General features: G+C 27.4%; 15 protein-coding genes across 15 annotated transcripts; 6 read left to right on the top strand and 9 right to left on the bottom strand.

Moving 5' to 3' along the window:
* Positions 1–3: 3 nt before the first annotated feature.
* Positions 4–1954, top strand: PNEG_03082 (hypothetical protein; the record flags this gene model as incomplete). The annotated part of the gene is made up of 3 exons (XM_007876947.1): positions 4–1641; positions 1687–1803; positions 1850–1954. 3 exons carry the CDS (start codon positions 4–6, stop codon positions 1934–1936), a joined length of 1842 nt encoding a protein of 613 aa, XP_007875138.1. The 3' UTR covers positions 1937–1954.
* A 973-nt stretch (positions 1955–2927) lies between these two features.
* PNEG_03081 (hypothetical protein) lies at positions 2928–3378 on the bottom strand. Its single transcript, XM_007876946.1, has 3 exons — positions 3329–3378; positions 3156–3282; positions 2928–3109 (listed from the first exon to the last, which is right to left on the bottom strand). The coding sequence occupies exons 2-3, from the start codon at positions 3278–3280 to the stop codon at positions 3019–3021; spliced, it is 216 nt and encodes a 71-aa protein (XP_007875137.1). The 5' UTR covers positions 3281–3282; positions 3329–3378; the 3' UTR covers positions 2928–3018.
* A 335-nt stretch (positions 3379–3713) lies between these two features.
* PNEG_03080 (hypothetical protein) lies at positions 3714–5602 on the bottom strand (the record flags this gene model as incomplete). The annotated part of the gene is made up of 6 exons (XM_019757751.1): positions 3714–3800; positions 3847–4933; positions 4979–5203; positions 5244–5330; positions 5371–5494; positions 5551–5602. 6 exons carry the CDS (start codon positions 5600–5602, stop codon positions 3714–3716), a joined length of 1662 nt encoding a protein of 553 aa, XP_019613291.1.
* A 284-nt stretch (positions 5603–5886) lies between these two features.
* On the top strand, positions 5887–7151 carry PNEG_03079 (hypothetical protein; the record flags this gene model as incomplete). The annotated part of the gene is made up of 5 exons (XM_007876944.2): positions 5887–5907; positions 5955–6010; positions 6059–6140; positions 6190–6885; positions 6936–7151. The coding sequence occupies 5 exons, from the start codon at positions 5887–5889 to the stop codon at positions 7149–7151; spliced, it is 1071 nt and encodes a 356-aa protein (XP_007875135.1).
* A 357-nt stretch (positions 7152–7508) lies between these two features.
* Positions 7509–11471, bottom strand: PNEG_03078 (hypothetical protein; the record flags this gene model as incomplete). Its single annotated transcript, XM_007876943.1, has 6 exons — positions 7509–8369; positions 8421–8734; positions 8777–9313; positions 9363–9482; positions 9525–9813; positions 9861–11471. 6 exons carry the CDS (start codon positions 11469–11471, stop codon positions 7509–7511), a joined length of 3732 nt encoding a protein of 1243 aa, XP_007875134.1.
* A 131-nt stretch (positions 11472–11602) lies between these two features.
* PNEG_03077 (hypothetical protein) lies at positions 11603–12143 on the bottom strand (the record flags this gene model as incomplete). The annotated part of the gene is made up of 4 exons (XM_007876942.1): positions 11603–11829; positions 11875–11971; positions 12011–12050; positions 12099–12143. 4 exons carry the CDS (start codon positions 12141–12143, stop codon positions 11781–11783), a joined length of 231 nt encoding a protein of 76 aa, XP_007875133.1. The 3' UTR covers positions 11603–11780.
* A 300-nt stretch (positions 12144–12443) lies between these two features.
* PNEG_03076 (hypothetical protein) lies at positions 12444–13598 on the top strand (the record flags this gene model as incomplete). The annotated part of the gene is made up of 4 exons (XM_007876941.1): positions 12444–13285; positions 13330–13410; positions 13459–13506; positions 13555–13598. The coding sequence occupies exons 1-4, from the start codon at positions 12595–12597 to the stop codon at positions 13596–13598; spliced, it is 864 nt and encodes a 287-aa protein (XP_007875132.1). The 5' UTR covers positions 12444–12594.
* Positions 13599–13775: 177 nt separating this feature from the next.
* PNEG_03075 (hypothetical protein) lies at positions 13776–15468 on the top strand (the record flags this gene model as incomplete). Its single annotated transcript, XM_007876940.2, has 7 exons — positions 13776–13816; positions 13863–13977; positions 14021–14084; positions 14338–14636; positions 14685–15038; positions 15087–15135; positions 15185–15468. 7 exons carry the CDS (start codon positions 13776–13778, stop codon positions 15466–15468), a joined length of 1206 nt encoding a protein of 401 aa, XP_007875131.1.
* A 25-nt stretch (positions 15469–15493) lies between these two features.
* PNEG_03074 (hypothetical protein) lies at positions 15494–16504 on the bottom strand. Its single transcript, XM_007876939.1, has 5 exons — positions 16410–16504; positions 16352–16364; positions 15896–16308; positions 15737–15854; positions 15494–15692 (listed from the first exon to the last, which is right to left on the bottom strand). Exons 1-5 carry the CDS (start codon positions 16473–16475, stop codon positions 15550–15552), a joined length of 753 nt encoding a protein of 250 aa, XP_007875130.1. The 5' UTR covers positions 16476–16504; the 3' UTR covers positions 15494–15549.
* Positions 16505–17021: 517 nt separating this feature from the next.
* PNEG_03073 (tRNA N6-adenosine threonylcarbamoyltransferase) lies at positions 17022–18401 on the bottom strand (the record flags this gene model as incomplete). The annotated part of the gene is made up of 6 exons (XM_007876938.1): positions 18326–18401; positions 17910–18285; positions 17766–17862; positions 17598–17720; positions 17219–17554; positions 17022–17163 (listed from the first exon to the last, which is right to left on the bottom strand). Exons 2-6 carry the CDS (start codon positions 18001–18003, stop codon positions 17022–17024), a joined length of 792 nt encoding a protein of 263 aa, XP_007875129.1. The 5' UTR covers positions 18004–18285; positions 18326–18401.
* A 395-nt stretch (positions 18402–18796) lies between these two features.
* Positions 18797–19293, bottom strand: PNEG_03072 (hypothetical protein; the record flags this gene model as incomplete). The annotated part of the gene is made up of 2 exons (XM_007876937.1): positions 18797–19096; positions 19162–19293. The coding sequence occupies 2 exons, from the start codon at positions 19291–19293 to the stop codon at positions 18797–18799; spliced, it is 432 nt and encodes a 143-aa protein (XP_007875128.1).
* Positions 19294–19404: 111 nt separating this feature from the next.
* On the top strand, positions 19405–21683 carry PNEG_03071 (hypothetical protein; the record flags this gene model as incomplete). Its single annotated transcript, XM_007876936.1, has 10 exons — positions 19405–19461; positions 19506–19791; positions 20147–20193; positions 20238–20340; positions 20390–20490; positions 20535–20686; positions 20733–20875; positions 20917–21056; positions 21100–21187; positions 21226–21683. The coding sequence occupies 10 exons, from the start codon at positions 19405–19407 to the stop codon at positions 21681–21683; spliced, it is 1575 nt and encodes a 524-aa protein (XP_007875127.1).
* Positions 21684–21749: 66 nt separating this feature from the next.
* On the bottom strand, positions 21750–22593 carry PNEG_03070 (hypothetical protein; the record flags this gene model as incomplete). Its single annotated transcript, XM_007876935.1, has 2 exons — positions 21750–22288; positions 22373–22593. The coding sequence occupies 2 exons, from the start codon at positions 22591–22593 to the stop codon at positions 21799–21801; spliced, it is 711 nt and encodes a 236-aa protein (XP_007875126.1). The 3' UTR covers positions 21750–21798.
* Positions 22594–22969: 376 nt separating this feature from the next.
* On the bottom strand, positions 22970–23496 carry PNEG_03069 (hypothetical protein; the record flags this gene model as incomplete). The annotated part of the gene is made up of 5 exons (XM_007876934.2): positions 22970–23152; positions 23198–23245; positions 23295–23348; positions 23393–23406; positions 23457–23496. 5 exons carry the CDS (start codon positions 23494–23496, stop codon positions 22970–22972), a joined length of 339 nt encoding a protein of 112 aa, XP_007875125.1.
* Positions 23497–23650: 154 nt separating this feature from the next.
* Positions 23651–24358, top strand: PNEG_03068 (hypothetical protein; the record flags this gene model as incomplete). Its single annotated transcript, XM_007876933.1, has 6 exons — positions 23651–23702; positions 23745–23783; positions 23827–23931; positions 23978–24103; positions 24147–24157; positions 24203–24358. The coding sequence occupies 6 exons, from the start codon at positions 23651–23653 to the stop codon at positions 24356–24358; spliced, it is 489 nt and encodes a 162-aa protein (XP_007875124.1).
* Positions 24359–24398: the final 40 nt, after the last annotated feature.

Genomic DNA, 24398 nt, shown 5'->3' with positions numbered 1-24398 from the left:
GAAATGAGTATAAAAGCATTTTATCTTTGTTATATTACTAGAATATTTGGTATTTCCTTTTTTTCCCTTTTTTTTTTGGGTTTTTTAAGCGTTTATACACAACATTTATCTTTAATTAAAGATCCACATTGGCATGAGTTTAAAAAAGCATTTTTTTTGCTAAATAATCAATGTTTTCCTTGTGAATATAGAGATGTTTTGGAAAAGTCTTTTTTTGTCTCTAAAAAAGAAGAATTGGATGTAAAATTGAAGAATTTTGAATATTGTTCAGAATTATCTTTTGAAGAATCGAAGAAACAAGCAGTTGGAGAAATTATAGATGAAAATCATGAGATTCTATTAGAAAAGGAACATAAGAATAATATGGTTCATAATGAAACATTGTTATATGATTTTAAAGAAAGAAAAGATCAAATTGAAGATGATAACGATACAAAAAAAGTTAAAGATTATGTTTTTACTAAGGAAGATATTCCAGAGAAATTTAAATTTTATGATTATTTAAGTGAATCTCTTAAAGAACGATTTAATTATGCATCAGTTGATTGTGCAGCGAATGTTTTAAGAGCAAATGTAGAAGCAAAGGGTATATCGTCAATACTATCCTCAGACAATGATTTTTATATGTTAAATAAATGTTCAGCTGCTAATAAATTTGTGATTGTTGAGCTTTGTAATGATATTCTTATTGATACTATTGTATTAGGGAATTTGGAGTTTTTTTCTTCAACTTTTAAAGATTTTCGTGTTTCTGTTTCAGATCGATATCCTATTAAAGAAACTCAGTGGAAGGAATTGGGTATATTTACAGCTACGAATATAAAAGATGTTCAAACATTTATGATTTCTAATCCTTTAATATGGTCAAAGTATTTGCGTATAGATTTTTTAACACATTATGGTGATGAATTTTATTGTCCAGTTACTCTTTTAAGGGTTCATGGTACAACAATGATTGAGGAGCTTAAATATGAGGAAAGCGAGCTCAAAGAAAGTGTTAAATTCAATGATAAAACTGTTCTTGAGGCTCAGGATTTAAAACAATTACCCAATGATGTCTTAAATTTTAATAAACGCTCTACTGAAAATCATAAAATTAATTTCGATGGTGAAAAAACTCACGAAATTTCACCTTTACATACTGAATGTTTTATAAATGCATCAATAGTTACTAATTTATGTAATGATATTTTTGTTCAAGATATAAATCGTTATAGAGATTCTGATTCTTCGTTTTTTTCTTCTAGATCAAAATCGCCTTATCTAAATGGAAATCACTATTGGATATCAGCTTTTTTTATAAAAAATCCTATTTGTTCATCTTTAGATAATTTTTCTTCTAGCACATTTTATTTGAATTTTACTGAAAAAAAGATAATGGATAACCAAACAACACAGAATACAACACAATCTTCATTTTACAATATAGAAAACTTAGGAATGCAAGAAAATATATATAAAACTATTAGTAAAAGGTTATCTTTTTTGGAAATGAATACTTCTCTTTATTTGCAATATATTGAACAACAATCAAAAATGTTAAAAAATACGTTTATTAAAATGGAAAAAATGCAGGATAATAAAATAGATTTTGTTATACAAACGCTAAATTCTACTGTATTTTCTCGATTAAATATATTGGTAAGAAATTGTGATTATATACAATTTAATTTAATCTATAAAAAGAAGCATCAATACGAGGAATTATGGCAAAATATTCTTTCAAAGATCGAATATGAAAGAAATAAGTCAAAAAAAGATGTAGATATGGTTGCCTCTAAATTAGAGTATTTGTCTAATGAGGTTTTTATTTATAAGTTAATTATGAAGAAAAAACTAAATTTTCTAGATTTTGATTCAAAGATGGATTATTGTTTTTCAATTCTTAATTTTATTTACGATTTTTATTCTTTTTATTTTCAAATTTTCTTCATAATAAAACCTATTTTTGTAAAAAAAATGCATTTTGAAACAAGAAAAAGGAATATAATTTAGAGTTTTTTTTGTTATTTTCAACTATTAAGGTATATTATAATTTATAAGCGGTTCTTATTTTAATTTTTTTAGATATTTAGCATTTTTAAAGACGTTTTTTATGAAAATTTTTACGAAATGTTTTTGATTATGAATTTTCTGCTAATTAATTAGAGCATTTTTGTTAACATTGCATATGTCATTATTTTTAGAGTCTTTTAATTATTTGAAATATGCAATCGTATTGGTCCTATCCTATGATTATTGTGAATTTTGTTTACTAGTATATCCTTAATTATGTAACATTTTATATAAGCGGTATTTTTATATAAAACAAATGATTTTATTAATGTGATTAGAAGAAGTAGATTTTTGGATTTTTATAATAATTAAAAATTATAATATTTTTTTGCTTTAAATTGAAATAATTATTTGTATTTTTGCATCTATTAAAACAATAGTATTTGACGTTTAATTTAACTAGGCTAAATAATTCTAAGAGAATTCATGATAAATATTTGACTTAATACTATCCTAGAATCTCTGGATACTTTTTCCTTTCTTATATATTATTTCTTAAATGTTAATTGCAAATATAAATTTCATTAATTCTTACAATATTAGTTTTTTTTTAAATAATAATATTTCTAATTTATAATATACATTTAAAGAATATTTGTTTTAATAATTTAAAAAGATAAAAAAGAATAAAAATAAAGCATAGTATAAGTTAGAAAATTATCTAAAAAATACACCTAATGAATAAAAATACATTTTATCAATTTATGAAATTGAATTTTTAATATTCGTTTCCTCTAATATATTTTAACTTAAAAACATATGTATATTATTGATTACTATAGTTTTATAGGCCATAGAACAATAACAAAACATTTTAGATAAATCAAAAAATATAGAATTCAAAACCACATTTAAATAGGATGCTCTTTTAAACCAGATTGTATTTGAGTAAACATATTTTGTAATGACTGAGGCTTTGCCCTATAAAAGTTTTAAAAAATATATAAAACTTATATATTTAAATTAATACTTTCCATAGTATTTTTGTTTATGAGCTTGCAATTTAGCTGTAGTAGGAGACATAAGATCATCTGTTGGAGATGCTATATTTCCTCTAAAAATATTAGAAATTCTTTTTTAATCAAATTAAATAATTTAACCCATATATAACTTTTCTCTTCAAAAGTTGACGTTGAAGATCTAAGTTTCCTTGATGCATAGGTTGAATAGGTGTATCTTCAATTTCTACACTAAATGCCTTATTTAAATTACTTAATGAGACCATATCTAATATTATTAGAACTTTCTGAAAAACAATTATATGTATATTAACTATCTTGTTATAAAAGACAAGTAAATCCTTATAATAATAAGTAAATTTTTGAGTTAATATTCGTATGATTTTTAAATTTATCATAAAAAACAAAACACTGGAGCGGTTGCCATGGGTTACGATCACGTGATATTCTGAAATTTTAAAATAAGTTATAGATTAAAATAAATGTGCATAAGTTAACATTAGCTACTGACTTATATCCAGAATTCCATGAATTGTTGAAAAAAGAAGTATTTTATATGATTATCATAAATGATAAATAAAAATTCTGAATTGTAAGATGAAAGAACGATAAAATAAATAATAATTAAGCATCCAAAAATAAAAGTAGTAGTATGTTTATCTTCAAAAATTAAGTGAAAACGATAAATGATAGTGTTATTTAGTCTACTCCTTGAATGTAATACTTTTTTCGTTTATGTGCGTTAAAGTGTTTTTTAGATTTATTTAAAATATTATTTTGATAATTCTTATTTAATTTAAATATGAATACTTTGAAAATTTTTAAAAATTACCTCAAAAGAATGCGTAGTGAAGGGTCCTATATGTTTTTTATAATAAAAACCTTTTGTAATTTTTTGATTTGAATTTAAAGATAATCTATTTTGAGAAAAAAAATCTTTATCAAATCTTGACAATTTAGTATGTAGAGATTGTTCATCTTCGGAATATGTTTGTTTTTTATTATTCTTTAATGGTCTACTAATCATCCCATTTTTAGTATAATCTTTAGTTTGTAAACACTTGTCTCCGGATAATTTAAATGAATCATAATATTCAAAATTAAACATGTATGGATCAATTTCTGGAGGTGGGGTACAAAACAATAATTTCCCATTTATATAATCTTTAATAATATGTCTAGAAGCTCTAGATTTATCGATTCCACGACTAGAAGCATATTTTTCTAAGAATTCTTCAGCCGCAAGAATTTCCATTCCATTTTCTTCAACAGTTTTTATTTTCAAAGAAATTCCATAGATCATCTCTAAAACTTCTTTTGAAATACGACTTACAATTAAAGCAATCGGACTTATATAATCCTTAAGCTGATCAATAGAAAGTACACCATTACAAACAAGCTCTTCCTTTGTTGTAGTAAAATTAGGAAACACTAGTCCAGGACAATCACAAAGTACTATTTTATCAGTAATATGAATGGTCTGAAAATGTTTTGTTTTTCCTGGTGTAGATGAAACAGATACCTTTTTTTCGCTAATCATAGAATTAATTGTTGAGGATTTCCCTACATTTGGATATCCTACTAATCCTACATAAAATTTCTCGAAATTCTCAGTATTATTATTATTTAATAGTTCTATTTCCTTGAAAAAAATATCCTTTAATTCATCAACTGAAACTATTCTTATTCTTTCATCTTTAAGTGGATTGTTATTTTCTATTTTTAATTTACTATCAAAAACATCTTTCTCACTTTCTAAAATTTCTTCGTCGAATATCTCTTCTATTTCATTCATTACCTTTTTTAATGAATTTTTATGTTTTTTATTAATATATTGATCATCATTACTTTTTTTCGCTACTGCTGAAAAGAAGGTATAAGATATACCCTTCATTTTAAAATAATCCGCCCAATATTCTCTATAATAATTCAACTACATATATCATACAAATTTTATTAAATACCTTTGTTTTTCTGTCAGTAAATCTGCTTTATTTATCAACAAAAAATTCTTTTTATTCATTTCTTCAACATAAGATTCAAGATCTTTAGATTTATATAATAAAGGATTTCTTGCATCAACAATTTGAACAATTAAATCGCATTTCTCAATCACTCTCCATAATTGTCTCCAAACTTCCAGATTTCGTTCAAAAGGCGTCAAATATAAATTATAATTTTCTTGAAGACTAATAAAATTAATTTATATCGATTGATATAAAGTTTTACAATGCCAATTTTCTACGCCAATTTAAAAAAGCTTCTTTTTCATTTCTTTCAAGTTCCTCTGCTGTAGTTTTGGAATCCCAGTATGGCCTTAGATATTAAAAATATCTAATAAACTCTATAAAATTACCGTCTTGGAATAATTAAATCTGATTTTAATTGCTGATGAATTTCTAGCAGCTCTTTTCCTTTATCTTGTGATAAAATATGATTCTTTCTTTGGCTTTTTTCAATTATTTCTATATTTTTCTCCTCTATTCTTCTCAGATTGGTTTTTTTATATAAAAATAATTATTTGCCTCTTATAAACTCTGTTTCTGAGAGATTAATTTCAGATAAAAAAGAATCCAGCGATGTCTCATGAACAATAGATTCTAGTTTCTTAGTTTTGAGTCTATTTCTATAGCGTATATGATCCTTTCAAGAGTTAATTCTTGTTTTTCAAATATCTCAACCAACATGAGATTTTTTTTGGTGAAAATTCAGAATATTATTTTTTAAGGCATTTCCAAGACAATAATGTGTCTTTTCCTTAGAAAAATTCTGAAAAAGTGTTAGTTTATTGAGAAAAGATCAGCACAAAAACTCACCATTTTTTTAAAAAAAATATCAGGACAAGTATATTTTTACGGTGACAACCGTTGCTATGCTGGACGTCATAAAAATGGTAAGTTTTATTTTTTCCTTAAAATACAGCTAATCATGAACTTTTAGCCTAGAAAACGGTTTATAGATAAGAAAAATTCTATAACTTTTCATCTTGTTCATAGGTTTCAAAAAAAGAATGAAAAAAAATGGATAACTGACGGTTAAATTAGGTCCCAAAAAGATCCTCTGATTCATGATGATCAGGCGCCTTCAAGGATTCTTGTTCCAGCATTTTATAGCAACAAAAAGAAGGTTTGTTATGGGTTTAGTAGATTTTTTCCCTTTTTTTCATGGTTTTTAGATATCTAATGGGCTAAATATGATTGAAAAAAGTCAAGAAAATATTTCATTAGAAAAAAACAATAATGAATCCTTAAAAAAGGATGAAGGAGTAGAAAATTTAAGGGAAAATGTTGGGGAAGCTATTTTATATGGTATTTCATATGATGATACTAAATATGACTATATGCAACATCTTCGTGGAATAGGCAAATCACCTGGTACAATTTTATTACAGAGACCTATAGATAAAAAGCTAAGCATTATTGATGAGCTTCCAAAGGAAGTGTTTCCTTCGGATACTGAGCAAAAAAGAAGTTATCGGGATCAACAATCTATTCCTGATGATATATCTGGTTTTCAACCAGATATGGATATAAGACTTAGAGAAGTTTTGGAGGCATTGGAAGATGATCGTTATTTATCATCAGATGAGGATGGTGATCTAGATGAATTGATAAAATCAGGAAAAGCAGATGATTCAAGTGTTATTGAGAATTTGGATACAGATTGGGATTCTGATGATACAAAGATTTCTAAAGAGATTCTTTCTCAAGATTTACATACATATAATAATGATTCTATTTTTCGTGAATGTTTAAAAAATAAAAAGAAAAAATTTCGAAAACCACTGTCTACGGCTACTTATTCTTCCATATCTAGTTCTATACTTCCTAGAAGTGAGGCGTTAATGCTTTTGGACGATAGATTTGAAAAAGTATCTTGCAAAGATTTTATTTTTGCAAAAAAGCTAAATTAATTTTTTAGATAAAAAAAGAATATGATGATGATATAAGTGATAAAGAATCAAAAGGAGATTCTGAAAGAATGGATTTCGAATCAATAATGGATAATTTTCTAGATAATTATGAGATAGTTGGGAAAAAAATCGTTCCAAAAATATATTCAAAAGAATTCAATATAAAACATTCTAAACCTATGACAGAGTTGGATGAAATTCGACAATTAAGAACAAAAATATAAACAAAAATATAAATAAATTTTGATATTTTAAAGATTTGTAAGCTGAAACTGATATCGAAACTAATGATTCATAATAATATCAATACTATATACTAACTTATAGATAATATATATAGACGTGTTAAACAAATAAAAAAATATCATGTTAATGGCTTAATTTGACAAATGTATTAAAAAATAATGAATAAATTCCCTTCTTTTAAATTGTTTTTCCGTAGTTTTTGAAAATAAGTTGGATCAAACTTCATAATGCTGAAATCTTTTTAGTCTTAATTGAAAAATATATTAAATTTTCAATATTTTGTTAGAGCTTCTGACGCAGAATTAATAGAACTCGGAGAATAATTTATTTCGTTTCTAAAATATTTTTTTTGAAGTGCTCTTTTGTGATGAATTTGATTTGGAATTTTTCTGATTTTGGTGTTCTTGAATTTTTTCTAATTCATTATCATTAAGAAGCCAAGAAACAACTTCTCTATGATTTTTGCCAAAGTCTATTGATTTTCCTCCAGAAATAACAATATTTTGTACTTGTTGTTTTTGTTTTGCCCGTTCTAAAATACGTTCTTCAATTGTTCCTCGAGTAACAAACCTGTACACCGTAACTTGCTTCATTTGGCCAATACGATGCGCTCTATCTGTAGCTTGTGCATCTGAACTTGGATTCCAATCAGAATCATAAAATATTACGGTATCTGCTGCTGTCAAATTAATACCAAGACCGCCTGCACGAGTACTAAGAAGAAATACAAATATTTCTGGTCGTGTTTGCCAATCATTTACCATGTCTCTTCTATCATTAATTTTAGATGAACCATCCAAACGAAGATACTTATATTGTCTATATGTCAAATATTCTTCCATTAAATCGATCATTTTAGTCATTTGAAAGTATATAAGTACACGATGACCACCTGTTTTTAAAACGGCTAAAAGTTCATCCAATTTTGCAAGTTTTCCTGAATCTGTAACAAACCTACTCATAGAAGGCATTCTAAGTCTTCCAAAACTTGATTTTTCAAGCAATGGTTTTCCCAATATACTTTCAACAGGAAATTCGATATTATTTAAGTCTATATTTTTATCAATAATATTTTTTTCATCAAATACTGTAATTCCAAGAAATTCTTTTTTAAGATTCTCATCAAAAAAAAACTGTTGTTGTTCAATAGTAAAAGTTCTATCTATACATTCAGCGTCTATAGGAGGAGATGAAACCTATATATATTAGAAAAGAATTGATAAATTGATGATTAAATATTTACTAACTTTTTGATCATACATTGGCTCTAATCGATGTAATAGTTGCTCAATGAAAACAATACGGGATACATTGCATAAATTATACATAGCAGAACCATTTTCTATATCTAAGATTGATGTATGTTCAGTAAACTTTTTTATGAAAAACATAAAACGATCGGGTATTTGAATATCTTCATATAATAGATGTAATTTTGCTATATATCTTTTATTTAAATCCATTCGGCTACGAAGAGCTCGTTTCCATATATTATAATGAAATAATCTAGAGAGTTCAGAAGGTGAAAGTCCAATAAAATATGACCATGAAAACGGTGAATCTACTTTTATTAATTTTTTTCTAAAGTTAGTAAGAAAATTACCATGATGATTTTTCCATAAGGAATCATATATATATTTTGAGTCAAATATATTCATTATATAATTTAAATATTTAATGCGAAATCCAAAAGACGAATTTGGCCCATGATTGTTTAAAATACCACCATTACGATAAAAAAGTTTTGGTATATGGAATTTAATTAAACTTTTTAAACTATATGGTATATAAAGATTCGATCCTTCGCGCATTAATGAAGGTGTTTCGACCCATTGTGCAAAACATAAAGGCGAAATTACATCTATTCTTTCAAACAAATAAGGGTGATTGCATACTTTTCTAAATTGCATAACAATATTCATAAGGCTTGCTACGTTTTCATCACCACCTTGTGCAGCTTTTTCAATAATATCTGCAATAGAAATTTTTTCACGTAATGTTTTATAATAAGCTTTTTGACGGTAAGAAAGATTACAATAAATTTCCAATTCAATTTTTTCCCCTAATTCACTTTGAACATGCTTTTTAACACGGCGCAACATAAAAGGCTTAAGAATCATATGAAGACGTTGTAATTGTTCTAAGAATAATTAAAATGAAAAAAAAATAAAGATAAAAATGTAGTATACGCTCATTTAAAGATGTATTACTCTGTGCATGACTTTCAATATCTTTTGAAAACCATTCGCTAAACTCGTCATGTGAATCAAATAAACTTGGCATAATAAAATGTAATAAAGCCCATAATTCTAAATGCATTAGGGTTTTTTATTAAAGTGATTGAAAAATACCTTGCATTGTATTTTGAATTGGTGTTCCGGTTAAAAGTAAGCGATTTCTACATTTCATATCAAGTAAGTTCTTCCATCTTGAACTACTTGAGCTTTTTATAGCTTGTGCTTCATCAAGAATCATATATTGCCACTTTATCCTTTGAAAATACTGCGCATCTTGAACCACGAGTTGATAAGATGTAACGAGAACATGAAAAGGTGCATCTTCTGTATATGTAAGTTGTTTCCTATCCCAAAATTTACGTAAAATTTTTCTATCCTTACTATTTCCCCAGTAGGGAAGAACCTAATGAATAATGAAATTTTATTAATCAAAAATGCATTAAATTATACCTTTAATTTTGGTACGAATCTAGTAATTTCTTGTTGCCAATTATGAAGAGTAGATGCAGGAGCAATTACAAAAAAGGGTCCCCATATATTATGGTTTTCTGCAAGATAAGCCATGACAGAAATTGACTGTACCGTTTTTCCTAAACCCATTTCATCGGCTAAAATACCATTGATACCTTGTTCATACAAATTAACTAACCACGTGAGTCCTTTTACTTGATATTCCTTAAGCTGACATTGAAGCATTTTTGGTTGGATAATTGTGACATTTCCAAGAGATGATGGATTCATAAAATTCATTTCACTACCGTCAAAGGTATTTTTAGACTCACCAGTTGAATTAAATTGTTCCGCATGATCCCTTGCTAATGAAATAGCATTTTGTGCATTCTTAATAGCGATTTGGCGAAGTGAATCATCATCTACTCCATCAAAATCGAGATCTTTAATTGAACAATGATTCAATGGAGTTTCTGTCATTTCTAATGAATTTTCTATTAACGCCTTCTCCTCTTTATCTTTAGAGACATCTTTTATCTCGTCAACATTATCTGTTTCTTCGGTTCTTATTTTTCGACTTATAAAATGAGAATATAATTCTGTTTGTGTAATTAAAAAATTTAATTTTCTTGCTTGCCGTGTTGCTTCTCTTTGTTCTTCCGCTTTTTTCGCTTTTTCCATTGCCTCTTTTTCCTCTTTTTTACGTTGTTCTCGCTCTTCTTTTTCATTTCTCTTCCAAAAAACAAGCATCTCTCGCACTGCTCGTTTTGCTCGAGCCTGCATATCTTTAATATTTTTGTTTGTCCGAAATTGCCAACGTTTTGCTTCTTTTGAACAAAGCAATGCCGTTTTACGAGAATTGCTGCTTCGTGTTGTATAATTTTGCTGAATCATTTTATACACCTTAGGAACCTCTTTTTTCGATATTTCTTTCCAAATTTGTGTTATAGATTCTTCTAAAGTCTTTAGATGATTCGTATTCCTTCTAGCCTTTTTATTAGGTCTATATGTTTCTTCTGATCCTGATGTTTCCTCATCAATAGAAAAATTCATTTCTACTATATCTCTTTCCCTAAATACACTTCGTTCTTTCCTAGAAGACTCTTTCTCCCTTCTAAATATATCTTTTTCTTTTCTCTCAACCTCTTTTGCATCTTTAAGCTCTGAATATGTCTGATCAAAGCTTACTTCATTAAAACTGCATTCGGACTTCTTTTCAAACACTTTTTTCGCACGATTATTTAATCGTTCAATTAACATTGCTTGAATCTTTATCCTTTTTACTCTAATGCGCTCTTCTTCATCTTCTTTTGCCTTCTTCAACCGTTGACGTATATTTTCCATAAATTCTGCCTTACTCTCATCTAATCCCTTGTTTAACCCGTAGAACGTATTTCTGACCTCATTTTTACTCATATTTTTCGGTTTTTTCCGCTTAACTGGCCATTCTGAATACCGTCCTTCTGAACATACCCTCTTTACTCCATGTTGAGACCTTAACCCTACTCCTTTCTCTGAAAACTGTGTTAATTCCTCTGCTCCATTTCCTCCGTTTATTCCTTCCTTTGTAGAATCTGCAGTTTCATCTGTCTGTTCATCTGGAGATTCCATTTGAACGGTAAAAGGATGTGAACGCCGTTTCTAACGGAGTAAAACATCGAGCGCTAAATGTCTCGGAAATTTCTGAGCGTTTAAACAAAATGACAAAACCAATCAAGAAATCAATCAAGAGAACTCAAGAGATGGCTTTTTATGCTTCTTTTACTTAATAATATCCATAATTAAGCGCATATAACACGCATATATAGTCCATATATAATCCATATAATATAGAAAATAGAAATATATTTATTTATGAAATAAATATTATTTTTAATGATAAATAGTTCTTTTTAGAATGGCTTATTATGAATAATATAATTATTTTTTTAATACTTTTTGTTCTTGCTTAAAGGCTTCTAATTTATTTCTATATGTATTTATATTTATTTTTTAATATTATATAAATAATTACCGAATAAATGCCTCTTCCTCAGGACTTTTCGCATAAATCGGAGGATCACCAGCTAATCGTTGTTGAGCCCGTTTATTTGCTCGATGTATAGTATAAGCTAAATGTATTAAATAATTGTTATTGAGTTGTTTTTTACCAAGAAGACTAGCAGCAGATAAAATTGTTCCAATTGCAATCTATTATAAATTTAATGATAAATTTATTGAATATATGTTTTATATTACATATTCAGACTTAATAGCGCGTCCAGCGACTATTATATATGCCATAATATTAAGATATTAATAAAAGAAAGGTATAGGACGGTATATTGAAGGTTTTGTACCTAACCCTTATCCTAACCCTAGTCCTAACCCTTATATGAATTGAATCTGATATTTTTTAATAAAAATGAAGATAATCTTTTGTTCTTATTGATAATAAATACTATTTAAGCTTGGGATTTCATCTTATTTATAATTTGAAGGTATTAATAATAAGTGGAATTTTATAAGATAACAGTTTAGTTTTATATAAGAAAGTTTAGAACGATAAAAAAGCTGCAGAGTTTATAGATCGCGCATATATAACGCATACAGCCTGTGAGATTTTTTTGTTTGGAATATAAAAGAGATAAAAAATATGTAATGTCTATATAATTTGATAATTTTGTGTAAAAATCTATATAACTTGGTTTATATAGATATTTATTTTATTAAATATCAGGATTAAAAGAAAGGGATGGTTTACAAATGTTTAATGAGAACAGTTGACCTGTTTCATGGTCCAATTGTTTATTCAAATTCTTGTTTAATTTTGCCTATACAAAAGGCATTGAGACGTTTTAAAGATTTTCGTTATATTGGATATACATCATTTTATGAGCCCGTTTCAAGCTCATATTTTACAGCAAAAGAGGGATTTCATGACGATTTTTTATCATTGGAAAGTATTTTAAAGCGTTATCAAACACTTCCTACAGTCTCTTTTGAGGAAGCACCTAAGCGATTATGGAAAACTTTAAATCAATATAGAGAATCTAGAAATATAGTGGAATGTATAAAGCCATCGGAATATCGGAAAATTATACAACTTCTTGTAAGGATCAATAGAATTGATCCAATATTTATGCCTGAGGAAGTCAAAGAAGTCCTTGATAAATATTCTCGAGAAATATCTGTGAAATCAAAAAGGAAATATACAGCATCTTTAGATGCCTTAGGGCGTTCTCGTACAATTGGACGAAGAAAAGAAGCAGTGTCCAGTGTATGGATGATAAAAGGTGATGGACAGGTACTTGTTAATGGGAAGGCTTTTTATGAAGCATTTCCTCGATTATTTGACCGACAATCTGTTATTTGGCCGTTAAAAATAACACAACGTCTTGATCAGTATAATCTATGTATTTTTGTTAAGGGAGGAGGATCTACTGGTTTTTTTTTTAATTTTAAAGAATCTATTAATAAATGTATTTAGGTCAAGCAGAAGCTTCTGCTCTTGCAATTTCTAGAGGATTGGTGATTCATGAGCCTGAATTAAGATATCTTCTTCGAAAAAGTATATTTTCCCATATTTAAAAACCAAGTTTCTAATAAATACAAAAAGATTCCTGTCTTACGTGTGATGCACGTCGTGTTGAACGCAAGAAGCCTGGTTCTATACTTTTATATTTATTATTATATATTTCTTATTCAATATTAGGTCAACCAAAGGCTCGAAAGAAAAATACATGGGTTAAACGATAGACATATGAGTAAGTTTATGCATGGCTTTATTTTTTTTGTTTTCCTTATAAATAGACCTAAATATTCATGATCTTATGAATTATCTTTTCTGAGACTGCTTACCTACGTTACTATAGCAACTTTATAGATTACACAAAATTAATATAAAAAATTATTAATACTTTTGACGAGGCAGAAATGTCGTTTGGAAAGCTTTACGGTTATGCAGAAAACTCTAGGTATTTATGAATAGCCTTTTGTTGCTATATTTTTATAATATTTTAGAACGATTGCTCTTTTGATCCTTGCAAAAGAAAATAATCTTGATGTAGAACTTGTTGTTGAAAATCCCAATGTAGGATTAAGCAAGGAATACTTGGAACATTTTCCAAAGGGAAAAGTATGTTTAGTTTATTTTTTTGTCATATTTTTATTGTTTTTAGATTCCAGGGTTTTTAGGTTCAGATGGATTTTGTTTGACAGAAACGAATGCTATTGCTATTTACTGTAAGTATATGTTTATTTTTTTTCTTTGCAATATTTTTTGGGTAAATGATGATCCAAATGAATCACTCAGTTATCCCTGTCTGAAAACCGTGCTGAAAACAAGTGATCTGATAAAACAGCTAAAATAAATTTATATTTTTTATGATATGAATATTTTTAATTATATCAACTTTTTAATGAGTGAATCATTTGTAAAGAATTAGATATATTTAAAATATTTTTTTATTTATCTTTTCTTACATTTTTGTTATAGTTGCAAGTCAAAATGAAAAAACGACTCTACTTGGAAAAACTAAGCAGGAATATACATCGATTCTTCAATGGATGTCTTTTGCAAATACTGATCTTATTCGATCTATTGCTTTATGGTTTTTTCCATTAGTTGGAAGGATGCCATATTCCAAAAAAGTAGTAGATGAAAACCAGGCAGAGACCAATCGACTTTGTAGATATGTAGATGATTTTTTGAAATTGAGGACATTCTTTGTTGGAGAACGTTTAACTCTTGCGGATTTAGTTATGGCTGCTCATATTACGCCTGGATTTTTGACAGTAATTTTTAAAAAAAAAATCCAAATTGAGAAAATTTATATTTTTTAGGTTTTTGGAGCAGATTGGAGACGTGGATTTCCGAATCTTGTTCGATGGTATCTAACTGTTGTTAATCAACCTATTTGGACTGCAGCATCACCCATTCCAGTAATGATTGAAGAGCCGGTTAAGTATGTCCCTAAAAAGTCAGAAAAAGAGACTATTCCTCCGAAATCAGATGCTGAATTGGAAAAACCATTGGTGGAGAAGCCAAAGCACCTTCTTGACTCTTCACCTTCATCTTCATTTGTTTTGGATGAATGGAAGCGTCAATTTTCTAATAATGATCTGGAAACTGCTATGAAATGGTTTTGGGAGCATTTAGATATAGAAGCATACTCCTTATGGCGATTAGATTATAAAGTATGGTTTATAATACATAAATTATTATTATTTAATTTTTGTTTATAGTATAATGACGAACTTGGCTTAATTTTTCAAAGTTCAAATCTTTGTGGAGGTATTTTATTATTTTTTTTTTTTTTTTTAAGAAAATCTTATTTAATTAGGTTTTTTTCAGAGGCTTGATGCAAGTCGAAAACATATTTTTGGATCCTTAGTTGTCTATGGAAAAGACCGTGACAATATTATTAGTGGTGTATTCCTTGTTCGAGGTAAAGATTTTAAGACAGCTTTTGATGTAGCTCCTGATTGGGAATCCTATAATTTTATATGTCTTGATCCTACTAAGGAAGAAGATAAAAAGCATATTAAGTCCGTTTGGGGTCGGAATGATCCAATTGAAGTTGATGGTAAGATTTATCCTGCTGCAGATGGGAAAATTTTTAAATAAAATTACTGTTTATTATATTTTAAATGTATAAAACAATGTAGAAAGTTTTATAGTATCGATTTTATAAAACATAGGTATCATTTAGTTTCTATATCGATATTTGAATAATCTTTTCCGTTCTTTAGATGCTAATTTTTTATCTTTCCTTTTCATATATCTATCTAAGGCTTTGGTTCCTTCGAGTCTAGATAATTTGTTTGCTTCTATTAGTTTTTTTTGTTCTTCTAGAGAAAAATTAGTTTAAAGAATAATAAACAAAGTTTTTGACTTTTTTTCAAAAAAAAAGGTTTTTTGCCTGTTTTTGCCTTTTTTTTTTCATTTTTTTTGTATTCACGAAGAATTCTAGTGGCTTCTTCTTTATTTTGGGCAGCTAATAATTTTGATTCCTAAATATTATTAAAAAAAACTATAATAAATTTAAAATAACCATAGAAACAATAGTTTTCTTTATCCGTTCTTTTTCCTCATTATTTTTTTCAAGTTTTAATCTATGTTTTAACAATTGAAGTTCCTCTTTTTGATAATCTTTTATAAATGAATATTTTGAACTTAAATTAGCAAGATTTACACGGTCTTGAAAATCAAAACGAGGATCACGCCGTTCTATTTTTGTAAGAGGAATGACCTTTCGAAACCTTGAAACTGGTTTTTTACTAGACATTTCTAGCGGAGCATTTTTACTGGAGCGTTTTTTTTTAATTATTTTTTCTTGGTTTTTTTTATTGATTTTCAATTGTTTTTTAGCATCAAGTACTTTCTGATACTTTTGTTTGATATTTAAAGCATTATCAAGTTCATCTTTTACCGAAACTAAGACACCAAATGGAATTTTTGAAAGTTCTAATAATATTAAAATATATAATATGATCATCTTATAGTAAACCTTCTTCAATAACCTTTTATATTTTTCAGAAAAAAATATTTTATAAAAATAAACTTGCCTGAGAATCTTGATCATTAAAAGATACTTGATGAATGTTACTTTTTGTTTTATTTTCGTAATTCATATTTATATATTTATTACCCTTGATAATTTTTAAAATATTTTCCACTGTATTTTTAACCGTATCATTGATATATTATTAATGAAGTGTTTGTATAAACTTTTATTTAGTTTATTTTTTCTAGTAAATCTTAATTTCTTGATAAATTATCATGAATCTGATATTCAAAACTTTAAATAGTAAATCTTTTGAAAACTAATACAAAAAAGCTGTAAATTAAGAATATATAAGTTAGAAATTTATGAAAAAAATATATTTATCAGTATTTTTTATTTTTTTGTTGTGAATAATGTCTATGAATTTTCTTTTGATTTGTCGACTTATTTATTTTGTTGAATTTTAAACTGTTATTGGATTATCTGAAAAAAAGAAATATACCGGAAAGATAAAAACCTCAAAAAGATCTTGTAAAAATCTTCAATATTGTCCTAGTTAATATTTTATAAAAATTTATAAATTACTAATTTCGAAAAAAAATATGAAATGATCTAAAAAAAATGCAAATATTTCCAAAAAAAGTACAAATATAATTAATAATACGTATTAATTCTATGACTCTCTCCATGTAACATGTACTTCATCGGTACGAAAACGTTGTATACATTGACTATCAGAAATATGAGTCTGAAACCCTGTTTTATATGCTAATAATCCTGCGTGTGCAATCATTAAACCATTATCTATACAGAATCTGTCAAATTATGGTTATTAAAACTCGGTTAATCTATTTTTCAATAATTTATTACCTTTCATCTGTAGAAAATAATTTCCCTCCTCTACTTTGTGCCATTAAATTCATCATTTCTTGTAATCTTTCATTACAACCAACGCCTCCCACAATCAAAACCTCTTTACTATCCACATGTGCCATTGCTCTTTCTGTTATTTCAACAAGCATGGAAAATACATTTTCTTGTAAAGAAAAACATAAGTCTTCTTTTGTATATGGTGAATCTTTACGAAATTCTTTCGTATTTTTGTCAAAAAATTCATTTGCAATGCTTTCCATTGCACTCAAAATGCCCGAAAATGAGCAATCCATGCCTTTCACTGTATAAGGTAATTCAATTAACACTTTCCCCCTAACAATATATAAATTATTTTTTTTTTTAAAAAAAAACATACTTTTTTGCAAGCTTTTCAATATTATATCCTGGACTTGGATCATTAGAAATGTAAATTGTTCTTGCAAAGCGATCTAAACAATTTCCAACTGCAATATCTAATGTTTCTCCAAAAATACGATATCTTGTATCTATTAATACTTGATATTATAATATACAATAAATTTGCCTTTGTTTAGTATATGCAATAACTTGCGTATTCCCACCACTAACATATAATATTATTGGGTTTATTGCACCTGTAATTTCTCGTCCCATTTCTATATCTGAGGTATTCATTAATTTTAAAAATATATATATAATCGTCTTATACGTCCAATACAATGATTTACACCTACTAAGGGTATATTATGTAAAATTGATAGAGTTCTTGCTATAATAGCTACTGTTTGAAGTGGTCCGCCCATTCCTGGCCCTTAATGACTTAGTCTTATCAATATATCCTCCTAATATTCATTCTATACCCTTTGTAAAACATATACAGTCAAAATCCTTCATTTTTAACCCGCTTTCTTTCATGGCTTCTTTAATTAAACAGATAGCCCATTTTCTATGATGTTTTGCTGTATGTTTTGGCAAGAACCCTTCTCCTGGAGGCGTAATATATGTATGCCGCAGATTAATAATCATTTCTGCTGGTCCTTTTTCTGGATGTTTGATGATTCCAACACCCATCTTGTTTGCAGAGCCTTATTTATAAGATATATAAGTTAATATACTGAAACTCACCTTCTAATCCAAGAGCGAACATATCCTTTTTATCCAATATCCTGCAATTTTCCTTCATAGAAGCCGAATGAGCTAAAATACTTGGATGTATGCGTTATATATGCGTGTTGTATGCGTCTTATATGCGTCTTATATGTACTTCTGCATAGGATTTAGCAGTGCTTATATATTCAGTCAATATAAGCTACATTAAACCAATACATAATTATACATATTTTCATAAAATAGAGGATATATTTGTAGACTAAGAAATCTATTTGTTGATAATTCGGTGTAGTCGAATATAAAGCAGATAGTAAATGACGCAAAAGTAATTGTATATATAGTATATAACATATATATAATACGTATTATTACATATATTTGTTAATATATACACATAAGGAATATATAGCGCATACATTTCAAATTAGTAATATGCGTATATTATTCTATAAATACCCCCTCCCCTCCCCCAATTCACCTGTCTGTTTACCAAACTTTACATTCTTCAAGCATCTTCAAAACATTATTATAAAGGCTTCGTTGTCCCTCCAAATCTTCAGTCCAATCCAATCCAAATCCAACTAAAACCATCCGTTGCTCTTTGACTGAATCACGGACAATATAACTTGCTATTTGACAAGCAAGCATTCGTGCAAAATCTGCTCGTGGAAGATGGCTTGCTCCTAAAAGAAATTTTGCAGAGAGATGGGATAGAGGTAATTGATCTTGCTGTGCTATTGAGGTCTGATCAAATAGTGGAATTGCTTGATTCAAATCAATAGAAATCTGGCAATTTTTTAGAATATAGTTGTGATTATTGCATAAAATTGGCCAAATTTTGTAAGACATACCCATTCAGAGACATTACCTCGCATAGTCGCAATAATAAAAATACAATCAAGAAATCCTTGGATATAAAGTTGAAGAGGTCTATATGGAGTGATTGTTCGTGTTATTTTCTTAGGAGTAAAGTATGGATTCATTAAAATAGAATTATGTTTATATTTTAGGAATTTGAGATTTCGATTTGTGAAGTCAGGGTGCTGAGTTGTCGAATATCAAAGGAATAAATAGGGAAAAAGATGCAATATTAGATGATTAGGTCAAAATATCAAGGTGTACTTTATTGTCCTGTTTGTAATAAGCTATCTGTTTGTTTTTTGAATAAATATTGTTGAAATATTAATAAGTTTAGAAAGATTTATATGAATTGAATGTTCATTTAGATGAAAACCATTTTGATGTAACAGAAAAGCAAAAAGAAACGGTTAAGTCATGGTTTAAGAAGAAGGTTGATGAAGCAAAGCAGTTAGCATCGATTGTAGTTACTCAACATTATTTACATAAAGAAGAATTTGAATTAAATGAAAATCAAGTAGAAACAGAAGTTACAAAAGAACATTGGCAAATTGAAGAAAATGTATCATGCTTTTTTGAATCATGCTGTAAAAGTCTTATTTCTAAAGGAGAACGTATTAATTGTATGTATTTCTATGATAAAAACCTAAAATTAAGATAATGATGCGCATATATATTCACGGATCTGATTTTATGCTGTTTTAAGGGTATAATAATATATTTGTATGAGGAAAAGAGAATCTTGGCGAAAAATAATTATTACACATATCTAGGCCTTATAGTATGAATAAAATTATTCATATATATCTAAAGGTTATATGTGTAGAGATATTTGGATATTTGTGTTTTTATTGGTTGAAAATATCAATTAGGGTTATAAATATTGAGTTATATTGATATTGGTGTTTATTTTTTTAAAATAAACCTTATCAGAATTATTATTAGTTACGTTTTATAGAATGACTAACTATTTTAAAGGTAGAAAATGTGGAAAATTATTTTGCAATGCTCATACAACTTATCAAGTAGATAAAGAAATTATATGTTTTTCATTATAACATTTTATTAGATTAAGCTTTCTCAAGATGCTCAACATGATCCTTATCATGGTGTATGGTCTCGTGTATGCAAGTATTGTTATGAAGAAAGGAAAGGATATATGGATACGAATGGTAATATTAAATATATAAACTGTTTTTAATTATGACTCTTATATATTAGGGCCTGTTATAGATTATTTTTCAGAATTCAAACATTTTCGTACGCAAGCAGTAGACAAAATCAATCTACACGCTAATAGACTTGAAAAAAGGATTTCAAAAGTATTTTTTTGTATATTTAAAACTATTTAATAATGTTTATATAGCTTTTTGAACTTGTATTGGATTCAAAAAATGTACCTGTTACAAATTCTTTTTATAAATTGATTAATTCTTTTAAATCACGAAAAAAGGCTTTAGAACAAACCATTGTTTCATGGGAAGATGATTTTTCTGTTACACATTGTCCAATTTGCAAGTAATATTCTTTTTTTTTTTTAATTTTTTAATCTCAATTTGCTTAGACATTCTTTTAATTATACTAATAAAAAACATCATTGTAGATTATGTGGAAAGATAATATGTGCTAATTTGAAAACAGAATGTTCTTCAATGGTTCAATTAAATATGAAATCTCGATGTTTAAATACTTTTAATTCAGAAATAGGTATATCATTTTTACATATCTTCGTCATTATTTATATTTAGTGCATAAAAATTCAACAAATGCTTCGATTTATTCAGATTTGTCTATACGTATATGTAAAAATTGTAGACGTATTGTTTTTTCCAGAAAAGAGTTTTCTGATTCTCTTTCAAAACCTCATCAATTAGATATTTTCTATAAAGTTGGTTTCTGTCTTTTTTTCGTTAATTTTAATAAGTTTATAGGAATTATCTACACTTAGATATAAGATTGAAACATTACTTCCTAATTTTAAATCTCAATTGGACGAATTAAGGAAAGCCTTTAATGCTAGTTAGCCTTAATATTAATAAAAAATAGAGGAAATATAGACCAAAAACGAATCGATGAAGTTGCATTGATTCGGGAAAAAATATTAGACACATTCTTTCAATATGATAAATTATCAAAGAATATTTCTCAATTAACAACAAAATCTTTAGCAATAAAAAATCTTCAAATAGAAATTCATTCGGAAGCAAAGCGTTTCCTTCAGAAGCATATGCTTTCATTGCAATTTGTCCCAAATTTAAAGAAAAAAGGCAACAATAATACAAACAAAATGATGCATTTTCCTAAATTAAATGAAAAGAAATATTTAGAACTACATATCCTTGAAGAACAACGTCATCAAGTCCAAAACTGGATTAAAGATGCAAGTAAACGTAGAAAGTATGATGAAGTTGGTGTGTTACTTGATAATATGAATATGCTTTCTCTTGAAATTGAGAAAATACGAGCACAAGTTCATGAATTTTCGCCATCTTTTGAACATAAAACGTATTCATAACTTGAAAACAAATATTTTTTCGTTTAATAAATAGATGAATAAATATGTTATTTATATAATTACTGGTGGAAAAAATCATTGATCTAAAATTTCAATAAAGGTATCTTTAACAAAATTAAACTTCTTCAGTCTGTGTTCCAATTGTTCTCATAATAGATTCGTCTAAATCAATATCTAATTCTGGATCCATAATACCTTGTTCAAAATCCTGAGGAACTAAGGATATAATTTTTAAAGTAGATTCCATATTATTCAATGGTGTTGATGATAATGCTGTATTGGTCATTTGTTGTTCAAGAATTCGCGCACTAGGTTTTCGAGGTTTTTTACGCTGTACACGTTGTTTAGTCATAGGTCGGTTTTGATGATAAATAGTCGGATCTTCGGGATAAAGACGATGATTATGTTCATCAACCACTTTAGTTATTTTCCATAATTCAGATTGACTTAGTCCTGCTCGGACAAGCCAAGGACAATTAGTTCTTTTAGTTGTTTGTTTACGTTGACGATGAGGTATTGTTGGATCTGATACTATAACTGGATCAACTGTTATTTCATTCGGCAAATTTCGTGTGTTTCGATATTTTCCTCCATGAACACATTGCCTATACTAATATAAGAAAAAATGCTTATATTTAATTTATATATATATATATATTATTTATAACTAATAAATAATATGAACATACCATCGATATGTTATTCGATTAGAAGCTCGAACTGATACTGCAAATCCTTTAAATTTAGCATAAGCATCTAACATGGCACGAATATCTTCTGGTGAAGCATAATGAACTCCTACTTGTGGTTGTGGGATTAAATTTTGTGAATCAACTGGATGAATTGTATAATGAATATTAGCTATATTATTATCGACAACGGTTGAAGATGTGCTGTCCGTAGATTCCATTAGTTTTTTTTTAAAACGAAATTTACGAAAGAACACCCGCTTGTTTAAAAAAATATTTTTAATCAATGTCGATGAGATTTAATTTATAAAATGATAAGATTTTCTTTACCTCCTAGTGAAAAAAGGTTAGGGTTATGTCTTCAATTGAAACGTCAATTGTTTCTTTTAAAAAGACGTTAAAACATATTTAATTTTAAAAAATAAAGAATATCAAACAATAAAGGTTATCTTAAAGTCATCTTTGAAATAATCAATATATAATTCTATTATTTTATATTCATCATTTTTTAAAATTAAATATAAGAGTTATTATATAAAGGTATTTTAATAAAATATAAAATGAATATATATTAATATACAGATAGATATCAAAAAATTATTTTTTGAGTCGAATTTGTGTCTTTAATACTCTTTTTACAATTTTTTGCTCTTCAATAAGAAATGCACGCATAATCCGATCTTTGACACATCTGGAGCAACGTGAACCACCATATGATCTTGATACTGATTTTTTATTTTTTGATAAACGAGAATAGACACGAGGTCGGACAGCAGGAATCTACACATTAATCAATTAATTATTTTTTATTTTTGAATAACCAACGCCTTGCAAAGCATGATAACAGTCACCACAACGTGGGGGTTTTCCTTTCTATAAAACAATTCTAAACATAAACATAAAAAATAAACCCAAATAATACCTTTTTCACATATAAATATTTTAACTTATTTCCTGGTGTTTTAATCACACGGACCTAAAAATATAAGGAAAAAAAAATATGCAAAATCTTAAATATACTTTGTTTGAAGGTGCTATTTCACTGATAAGCTTGAAAAAAAAAAACATATTAAAAGATACTTACTGTTATAAGATAGTCGACGGCGATATGTTAGCCGCTGCATTTTTTTATATTTTTTTTAAAGGTTTCTTGAATCCGTGCGACTATTAAAAATCTTAGACCTAATGTCTTTAAACCCTATATAGTTTATATAGGTAGGTCAGGGTCAGCATTAAAAAGATCTTCGATATTTTTTTTAAAAAAAAATTGAAAAAACAATGGATGTTTCAACAGAATTACAAGATGTTATGGACATTGAAGAAACACAAGGTATATTTCTAAGATTTTTATGTTATTAATTATTTTTTTTAGATCCAGTTATACGTAAGGGTCGAGGTTTTATGACACAAGGTAAAGATATTTTTTTTAAGAAAATAATTAATAAATATTTCAGATGAAACAATGTTTTTGAGTGGGGAAAATATGGAAACTCAGGTTATTACGGATGGTAATGACGAGTTGAGTGCATGGACAGGATCAGGAATGCGTGCTATACGATGTAAGGTTAATTTTTTGGTCATTTTTATATAATAAATAAATATTAGCAATTGAAGGATGGATTCTATTGATAACGGGGTTACATGAAGAAACATCTGAAGAAGATCTTCAGGATAAATTTTCGGAATATGGAGATATCAAAAATTTACATTTAAATTTGGATCGAAGAACAGGTAATAATTTTTTAATGGTAGGACCAAAATTAACGAAAAATAGGTTATGTTAAGGTTCAATACATATAAAAAGTTTGAAAATGGTATTGATATAGATAGGGCTATGCACTTATTGAATATTCAAATTTATCTGAGGCTAAAGAAGCAATTGAAAAATGTAATGGAACAGAATTGTTAGAATCAAAGTTATCCGTTGATTTTGCTTTTGTTGAACCCATTGGAAACATGTCAATACAGAGAGATGCACGAAATTAAAATTTAATAGAGTTAAATCTAATTATATTGGAAATATTTG

The sequence above is a fragment of the Pneumocystis murina genome (genome assembly GCF_000349005.2).
Source record: "Pneumocystis murina B123 chromosome Unknown supercont1.15, whole genome shotgun sequence".
Taxonomy (NCBI): Eukaryota; Fungi; Ascomycota; class Pneumocystomycetes; order Pneumocystales; family Pneumocystaceae; genus Pneumocystis; species Pneumocystis murina.
This window is presented reverse-complemented; position numbering and strand designations above follow the sequence as displayed.

Coding starts and splice junctions, on each gene's coding strand:
- PNEG_03081 (XM_007876946.1), bottom strand. CDS start 3,280: ATGGTCTCATTAAGTAATTTAAATAAGGCATTTAGTGTAGAAATTGAA. Junction 3,110..3,155: donor AAGAGAAAAGTTATATATGG/GTTAAATTATTT, acceptor TAATATTTTTAG/AGGAAATATAGCATCTCCAA.
- PNEG_03074 (XM_007876939.1), bottom strand. CDS start 16,475: ATGAATTACGAAAATAAAACAAAAAGTAACATTCATCAAGTATCTTTT. Junction 15,855..15,895: donor AGAAAACTATTGTTTCTATG/GTTATTTTAAAT, acceptor AATAATATTTAG/GAATCAAAATTATTAGCTGC. Junction 15,693..15,736: donor ACCTTTTTTTTTGAAAAAAA/GTCAAAAACTTT, acceptor ATTTTTCTCTAG/AAGAACAAAAAAAACTAATA.